Raw genomic sequence first — 9,639 nt, forward strand, 5'->3', positions numbered from 1 at the left:
CTTTCCAAATTTTCCATTATCCACAATTTTATTTCCTATGGAGGTGGAAATAGTAGAAATTTAAAATGTTTTCATTACAAAATAAAAGTTCATTGTCCACATTTGAAAAAATTATTATTACTAAAATACAGTATTTAATCGTTTGACAGTGTTTGATACACAGCAGTATAATGATTTTACTCTAAGTACAAACATTTTTTTTTGTATTTTTGTATTTACCACAATCAAAAAAAAATTACGTTTGTATTACGTTTATTATTATTTTGATGGTGGTTGGTTAGTTAATCATTGTTTTGTTTGTTATATATATCAATTGATTGCAATTTGGTTATCTTCGTTCGTTATCTTCTTGGCATAAAACGATTCGACATTTGATCTGTTTGTTTGTTTTCTTTCTTACTTTATGATTGATTGATTGATTGATTGATTTGTCATCAAATTGGATCATTTGGACAATTTGTCACTCACCCCATACTTACATATAGGCAAACACACACACAAAGTTGATTCAGATTTTCAAAATTATCCATTTTTTTCTCCATTTCTCTCTGCACCCCATTTCTATTCGGCATTCAAGCAAACAAACAAACAAACCGAAAATGTCAACTACCTGATATTTGTAGACAAAAAAACAACAACAACAAATGTATCGCTTATTGCTATAAGAAATGAAAATGTTTTTTATCATCATCAAATTATGATTATCATTCAGTCAATGAAAAAGAAACAAAAAAAAAAAAATGAAATCTTCAAAAAAAAAGAAAGAAAGAAAATCAATAATAAGATTATATGACGACGACGACGACTATGACGACGATGATCACTTTATAATTGAATTAAGAAAATAATATATTGACAATCCAGTGTATTTTTTGTTTTCAAGTATCCGACTTAATAATCATTCATTCATTGATTAAACTATTTATCGATCGATCGATTGATTGATCAATTGATTGATTGATTGATTGATTAATCAAATTGTATTGATTTTTATTTTTCTCCAATATTATTATTATTATTTGTATTTTTTTTTTATTGTAAAACGGTAAACTTTGTTTTTTCTGGGATAATCATTAGACATTTAGATAAAGAGAGAAACACTTGAAATTGGTTATAATTTTTTTACTTTTTCTGGTTTTCTGGTTTTTATAATTATTATTATTTGAATTCATTCATTCTTTGTTTTGCCTTCGATTTAGGTTTAGTGTGTCAGTTGAACTGATTTTCGTTTTTTGTTTTTGCTGAGTTTTAATTTTCTGTTTTCTTCCAATAAACACAAACAAACACATGTGACACACACACGTGTTATTTTGATCATTGTAGAATGAAAAAATAATCCTTTTCAACATCAAACTGGTTTACAAAACACAAAAATGTCATCATTAAAATTAATTGATTTGGATAAACTTTGTGGTACAAAACATTGGAATCAAACATTATCTTGGTTAATTGATCATAATCCTGATTTAACATATTGTTTTGAAGAAACTTGTTTACTTTGGACAATATGTTTATGTTTATTTTTATTAACTTGTTTTCAAGTGTTAAATTTATGGAAAAAATCTTCGATTATAACAAAAAATTCATCATCATCATCATCATTACAACATCATCATTATCATCCTCATCCAATACCATGGAACATAATCAATGTAACAAATTTGGTATGAAAATATTATAATTAATAAATTTTATAATAATAAAATATAATTCTTTTTCAAATAATAATTGTAATTATAATTATAATTATAATTTTTTTTGGTAGATAATTTGTACATCATTAATAATTATAAATTTTATTGAAATTTTAAATATAATTATATGGAATAATTCCAATCTAATACCGATAAAACCAATCGAATGGTTAAGTCCTTCAATAAAGATTATAACATTGGTAAGTAATTTTTTTGTTTGTTTAGTAATTATAAAATCTTACTTGTACTTTTACTTTTACTTTTACTTCTGCTTTTGATTTATTTGCATTTTTTGTTCCACATCATCATCATCATTATTATTCGCACATAATAAATGATGATGCTAAACGAAATTTTTTTTAATTAGATTCATTATTAAGAAAAAATTTACATATTCATATAATGATTATATATCGAATGAATGAATGAATGATATATATTATGTGTTTGATAAAATTGGTATTTTGGGTATTTCTGTTTTGTTCTGTCTTGTTCTGTTTCAATTTGATTTTAGTTGACCTGAATTGCCATTGGTTTTGCTTTCTTTTCCCATAAAAAAATGAAATGAAATGAATTTTCTTATTTTCATTTCTTTACTTTGATTCGATTGATTTTTTTTTTTGTGAATCAAAATCGTTTTCATATAATGATGCTTAGAAGAGAAAAAAAAAACACTTCTGAATCGAAATGAATGTAATTTCCAGAAAAAAAAACGTTTATCCAATAATCATTACATAATTTGAAACGGGAAAGAAAAATGTTTTATGTTTTTTTTTCTTGATTGAATTTGAATATCATTTTTTTTCTTTTGAATAAATAATAATAATAATAATTGTTTGAGAATTGAATTTTGTTGTTGTTGTTGTTGTTGATGAAATTGTATCATTTTCAACAACAACAACAACAAAAATCCTAAATAATAGAATTTAAAATTTTATGCAAATTACATCATTGAGTGAGAGAGAGAGAGAGGCGGAAATTCATTTTCAACCAACCAACCAACCAAAGAAAACCCATATAATTTTTATTATCTTGATGCAGAAGAGAGAGAGAGAGAGAGAGAGAGAGAGAGAGAGAGAGAGAGAGAGAGAGAGAGAGAGAGAAAATGATTTTTTATTCATGAATTTTTCTTCTTCATTGCTTCTTCATCATCTTCTTTAATGAAAACTTTTTTTCTTTCTCGTATTTGTGTGAAAGAAAAACCCGGAAAAATGCTTGTCATTAGTTTAATTAGATAATTAGATTAGATTTTTTTTTCTGTGTTTCTTCTTGCTTTACTCTTTTCACATATCACAATGTTTCTCAAGTTTTGCTCTCATCTCTCATTTCTCTAATCTTATCAATCAGATTTTTTTTTACTTTACTTTAATCAATTCATTTATAATTTTTTGTAATTTTTTTTGCTTTATCCCCCCCTCCCCCACCACCACAAAAAACACCAAATATAGATATATTTGTTTTACATATCATTATTATTTCGTCGTATGGGTATTTATTCATCTGGATCGATATTTATATTTTTATTATTATTTGCCATTTATCATATGATAAATTTTCGTACAATTTTATTGGCTATTTTTACTGATGTAAGTACCATCACAATATCACAATATACACAGACAGCAGCAGTAACAATAGTAACATCCAAAAAAAAGATTGAGTGCAATTCTAAAATAATTTTTATGATTTTCTTTTACATTTCAATGATGATGATGATAATGTTATAATGAACAACACACAAAGACAAAATTGACAATCGGTAATGATGATGATGCTTAACAGTAAAGAAAAAAAACGATATCATTTTTTTTGTTGTAGTAAATTCTTTCTTTATGTTTGTCAAAGAATCGCTTCAATATTATCATTATATCATCATCATTGTCAATCGATCGATCGATCGATCGATCGATTGATCGACCGTATCGATATATATCATTAACAATATATTCTCCATATATAGAGAGATAACTGTAAAAAAAAATACAAATGGTCAATTTTTTTTTTGTTTTGTTTTTGAGTAGTACAGATAAATGAATGAGAAATGATACGATATTGATTCGATTAATTTGTATCGATTTCTGTTTTCTTTTTTCTCACTTTATTCACCATTTTGTTTTTTTCCAAAAAAAACAAAAAAAACGATACTTTTGGATGAAAAAAAAAGAAAAAAACCCAGAAGCAAATGACCAAACAAACAAACAAACAAAAAAAATGAAAAACTTTATCGTTATTAATATCATTATTTTCTTTTTCGTTTTTCTGTTTCAAACAAAAAAATTATTTTCAAATCGCATTTTGGAACAATCGCATTTTGGAATCGCACAAACAAACAACGAAACAACAAAACTTTCCATATTTAATGGTGATGGTTTATGGTGGTGGGGGAAAAAAATCAATCATTCTACTGTCATTCATAATCAACATCAACATAATCATCATCAACATAGGATAGCATATATTATGTTGAAATTAATTATATTCATTATATATGCCGTACAATGTCTACTATATTGGCAATATTTTATTTATTATTCAATTGTTTTAGTTATCCTGAACCAACAACAACAACAATAACAAAAACATCATCCAATATTGATCAACATAATAATAATAATAATTTGGAAAAATATCCCCTTTCAAGCGGTTATAATGATAATAATGATAATGATCGTAATCGTCATCATCGTCATCGTCATATTAAACATCAAACAAATAATGTAATTTATTTATAAATTTTTTTTTTGTTTATTATTATTATCATTGAGCTATTATGATTATTGATTTATTTTTCAGTTATATTTATCAGGAAAATTTTTTTTTCTGGTTTAGACGAATTTGTTAGCCATTTTTAGTGTCCAAATAGGTAAAAATATTGGTTTGGTTTTGGTTTTGGTTTGGTTTTGAGTAGATTTTTTTTCAGTAGAAAAACATAGATGATGAAAATAGTCATAAAATCTATAGACGATAGACATATTGAAAATAAAACCATTAAAAAAAAAGGGAAAATGAAAGGATCCATTGCTTATGAATTATTTAGAGAAAGAAAATATTTCCGATTAATGGTTTTTGTTTTATCCCAAAATATTTTTTATTATTATTATGACCATCATCATCATCAATATCATCGATATATATGGCACGTACTAATGCATGATCTTATCATCCAAATTTTGTTTTTCTTATATTGAAAACGATAAAAATAATTAGCAACAACAATCAAATAATCAAATAAATCCATGGTTTCATGCTGGATTTTTATCACGAATAACATTTTGGTGGTTTAATTCAATCATTTGGTTAGGTTATCGTCGACCATTATTAGAACGTGATATATTTCAATTAGATTATGATAATCGTACAGTTGAAATATTAAGAAAATTTCAAAAAAATTTGGATCAAGATAAATGGCGTAAAATGAATAAACAATTAATTGAACAGAATAAAAATGGTTATGAACAACCATTGAATGATAAATTTAATACAAATATTAATATTGGTTGGATTATATTCAAATCATATTGGCCATTGATTATGTTTAGTGGTTTATTAAAATTTTTATCATCAATATTAACATTTGTTAATCCAACAATTTTAGATTATTTAATCAGCTTTATAAGTACAAATAATGAACCATTATGGCATGGATTTTTTTATGCATCATTAATGTTTTTATCACCAGCATTAGAATCGATTATGTCTAATCAATATGAATATTGGATCAGCATTGTTGTTTTAAGAGCTCGTATTTCAATTATATCTATTATCTATAAAAAAGTAAGTAAAAATTATATTTAAGAAAAAAATCTATTTTTAGTAACATCAGAATTGGATTGCTTACCCCGGATATAAATTATTATTATTGTTTGTTTTATGGTTGTTTCTTTTCTTTTTTTTTCAGAGTTTGCGAATGTCAAATTTAAGCCGTGCCCAATATTCAAGCGGTGAAGTAACAAATATTATGTCAGTAGATTCAGAACGTATAACAGATTTTTTAGTTGTTGCAAATATGTTATGGTCAGCACCATTACAGATTGCTATTGCATTTTATATGTTATGGCAACAAGTACAAGTAGCATCAATGGCCGGTTTAAGTTTTATGATAATTCTTATACCATTCAATGGATTTGTAATGAAAAAAATACGATCATATCAAATACAAGTGATGAGACAAAAAGATAAACGTACAAAATTAATGAACGAAATACTTAATGGAATGAAAGTATTAAAACTTTATGCATGGGAAAATTCATTTTTAACAATGATTACAAAACTTCGTAATTTTGAATGTCGTCTTTTATATCGTGTAACATTATTCAGTGGTTTTATTGTATTTGCATTTACGGCTGCACCATTTTTAGTTGGTTTATTAACATTTGCTACATTTGTATTAATGGGAAATGTACTTGATCCAAACAAAGCATTTGTTTCATTATCATTATTCAGTATAATACGTGCACCACTTGGATTATTACCAATGTTATTGACAAACGGTGTACAATCTTATGTATCAATGACACGTGTTAATAAATATCTGAATACAGATGAACAAGATGAACGTGCTGTAAAAAAATTACCCGATGAAGAATGTTCAGTAAGAATTCGAAATGGTACATTCACTTGGTCACCAGAAAGTCCGGCAACATTGAAAAATATAAATTTAAATGTAACTAGAGGAAAATTAATTGTCATTGTTGGTACGGTAGGATCGGGTAAATCATCAATTTTAAGTGCAATTCTAGGCGATATGGATAAATTACAAGGACATATTAATGTTGATGGCCGTTTAGCATATGTACCACAACAAGCATGGATACAAAATCAAACAGTCAGAAAAAATATTACATTTGCTTCGTCATATGATGAACAAAAATATAAAAAAATTCTAAGATCATGTTGTTTGGAAGCCGATATGAAAATATTGGAAGCAGGTGATCGAACTGAAATCGGTGAACGTGGTATCAATCTATCTGGTGGCCAAAAACAACGAATATCATTAGCACGTGCTGTATATTCAGATGCTGATATTTATATCCTAGATGATCCATTAAGGTAATGTGTTTATATTAATATTTATTGTTTAATATAAAAAAAAAAATACAAATTTTTTTACCAGTGCTGTGGATGCAAATGTTGGTGATAAATTATTTCAAAATGTTATTGGTAACAAAGGAATACTTTGTAATAAAACAAGAATATTGGCTACACATCGTGCAATGATATTGCCTGAAGTGGATGAAATTATTGTTATGAAAAATGGTGAAATTTCTGAACGTGGAACTATGAATGAATTGATGGATAGTCAAGGTGCGTTTGCCGAATTTATCAATGAATTTATGGATGAAAATTTTGGTGGAAATGAAATTGAATTAAGTTTAAGTGTAAATGAATCTGAAATGGTTAAATCGTTTGCTGAAAAAGTACGACCAATTCTGGAAAGATCCAAATCACGAACAGATTCAACATTTGTTCGATCCACATCAATTGTATCAACAACTTCACCGAAAAAAACAAAACCAAAACATCGTAAAGAATTATCAACTAGTTCTTCAATTGACAGTCAAGTTTCGATTCGTGGACATCAAGGTTCGATGAGTATTCATCTATCAAAAGAAATTCATCAACAAAAAAATCAAACCGAACAAAAAGATAAAGGAAAATTAATACAAGAAGAAATTGCACAAACTGGTTCAGTTAAATTTACCGTTTATGGACAATATTTTCGAAAAATTGGACTTAGTGTTACAATTTTTATATTTATTGCTGCTATTGTTGGTAATGGATTTCAAATGGCAACATATTTATGGTTAACTGAATGGAGTAATGATGCATTAGATCCAATACGAATGTTTGATGAATCATTACGTAATTTTCGTTTAATTATTTATGCATCATTAGGAAGTTTTGAAATTTTATTTACAATATCATCATCATTAATATTAAGTTTAGCATGTATAAGAGCTGCAAAATTATTACATAATGATATGTTACAACGAATTATGTTTGCTCCAATGTCATTTTTTGGTAAGTTTTTCAAATCGAATATTTTATCCATTTGTTTGTTTGTTTGTTTACATTCTTGTCGAGACCGCATGGATGGACCGTTCAGATAATACATGCACATTTGTTTTGAATTTGAAATCACTGTTTCTTTTTCTTTTTAAAAACTATCATTTTTTTTCTTTCTTTATTCATTTGATCTATATATAGATACAACACCAACTGGACGTATATTAAATCGATTTACAAAAGATATTGATGTTGCTGATAATTCATTATCATTTAATATACGAATGACATTGATGCAATTTTTACGTACAATTGTTTCATTTGCAATGATCAGTTTAGAAGCACCAATAATATTAATTGCATTAATACCAATATTATTTCTTTATTATATTGTACAACGTCTTTATATTGCATCATCAAGACAATTAAAACGTATTGAATCAATAACACGTTCACCAATTTATCATCATTTTACTGAAACAGTGAATGGTATATCATCAATACGTGCATATGGTGTTGAAAAAAAATTTATTAATGAATGTAATAATCGTTTGGATAAAAATTGTTCATCATATTATTGTAGTCGTGTTGCTGCACGTTGGTTATCAATCCGATTAGAATTTTTTGGTTATATTATTGTATTTTTAGCTGCATTATTTGCTGTTTTAAGTCGTAATGTATTAAGTCCTGGTTTAGCTGGTTTAGCAATTAGTTATTCATTAAATATAACACAAGTAATTGGAATGTTTGTTAGAACATTAACCGATGTTGAAACAAATATTATTTCTGTTGAACGTATATTAGAATATTCGGAAATTGAACAGGAAAAAAATTATCAACAAAAATTTCCAAAACCGAACATTGGACAATGGCCAAAAAAAGGTGAAATTAAATTTCAATCATATAGTACTAGATATAGACAAGGTTTAAATCTTGTTTTACGTAATATACAATTTAATATAAATTCACGTGAAAAAATTGGTGTTGTTGGTCGTACTGGTGCTGGTAAATCATCATTAACATTAGCATTATTTCGTATTATTGAACCAATTACTGGTACTATTTTAATTGATAATATTGATATAACTAAAATTGGTTTATATGATTTACGTTCACGTATTACAATTATACCACAGGATCCAGTTTTATTTACCGGTGATTTACGTACAAATCTTGATCCATTTCAATATTATGATGATATACAAATATGGCAAGCATTAGAATTAGCACATTTAAAACAATTTGTACAAACATTAGATGGTGGTTTATTATATAAAATTATTGAAAGTGGTGAAAATATTAGTGTTGGTCAACGACAATTAGTTTGTCTTGCAAGAGCATTATTACGTAAATCAAAAATTTTAATTCTAGATGAAGCAACTGCAGGTATGTATTTATTGATTAATTAATAACTTCTAATAATAATAATCCTCCTCCATCTAGCTGTCGATATGGAAACAGATGAATTAATACAGAAAACAATACGTAAAGAATTTAGTGATTGTACAATTGTTACAATTGCACATCGTTTAAATACTGTTATTGATTATGATCGTATTTTAGTATTGGATCAAGGAAAAATTGCTGAATATGATACACCAAAAAATTTACTAAATAATCATGATTCATTATTTTATTCAATGGCTAAAATTGCTAAATTAATTTGAAAAATTCTTTTAACTAATAAAACTCATTTAAAAAACTAACAAAATTTAATTAATAATTAATGTAAAAAAAGCAGCAAACAAACATCTTTATCATTAACATCGACAACAGATTATTATCTTCATCATGAAATGAAATGAAATAAAATTATTTATTTATTAATTAATTAACGAAGTGTTAAACTAATTTTCTTTTCAAAGAAAAGATAGAAAGAAAGATTATCAGATGAAAGAAAGTTTTCATTATGATTAATTGATTTTTTTTGTTGTTTTGT

General features: G+C 26.1%; 1 protein-coding gene across 2 annotated transcripts; it reads left to right on the forward strand.

The window, feature by feature from the left end:
* The first annotated feature begins 1,079 nt into the window (after positions 1-1,079).
* LOC113789076 (multidrug resistance-associated protein 1-like) lies at positions 1,080-9,531 on the forward strand. Of its 2 annotated transcripts, XM_075820132.1 has the most exons (9): positions 1,080-1,664; positions 1,766-1,894; positions 3,143-3,280; positions 4,142-4,411; positions 4,902-5,468; positions 5,593-6,743; positions 6,808-7,715; positions 7,902-9,086; positions 9,144-9,531. In XM_075820132.1, the coding sequence occupies exons 1-9, from the start codon at positions 1,374-1,376 to the stop codon at positions 9,365-9,367; spliced, it is 4,863 nt and encodes a 1,620-aa protein (XP_075676247.1). In that variant the 5' UTR covers positions 1,080-1,373; the 3' UTR covers positions 9,368-9,531. The 2 variants fall into 2 exon arrangements, with proteins under 2 accessions (XP_075676247.1, XP_075676248.1); XM_075820133.1 differs by lacking the exon at positions 3,143-3,280.
* Positions 9,532-9,639: the final 108 nt, after the last annotated feature.

Source organism: Dermatophagoides pteronyssinus, unplaced genomic scaffold (genome assembly GCF_027571235.1).
Source record: "Dermatophagoides pteronyssinus isolate colony J.1.1.1.1 unplaced genomic scaffold, Derpt_VIB-CSIC_2022.12 sq0005, whole genome shotgun sequence".
In the NCBI taxonomy this organism is placed as follows: Eukaryota; Metazoa; Arthropoda; class Arachnida; order Sarcoptiformes; family Pyroglyphidae; genus Dermatophagoides; species Dermatophagoides pteronyssinus.

What these genes read in the sequence shown, in the direction of transcription:
- LOC113789076 (XM_075820132.1), top strand. Translation starts at nt 1,374, where the DNA reads ATGTCATCATTAAAATTAATTGATTTGGATAAACTTTGTGGTACAAAA. An exon ending in CAATAAAGATTATAACATTG is followed by an intron (nt 1,895 to 3,142) that starts GTAAGTAATTTT and finishes CACCAAATATAG; the next exon opens with ATATATTTGTTTTACATATC. An exon ending in ATCCTAGATGATCCATTAAG is followed by an intron (nt 6,744 to 6,807) that starts GTAATGTGTTTA and finishes TTTTTTTACCAG; the next exon opens with TGCTGTGGATGCAAATGTTG.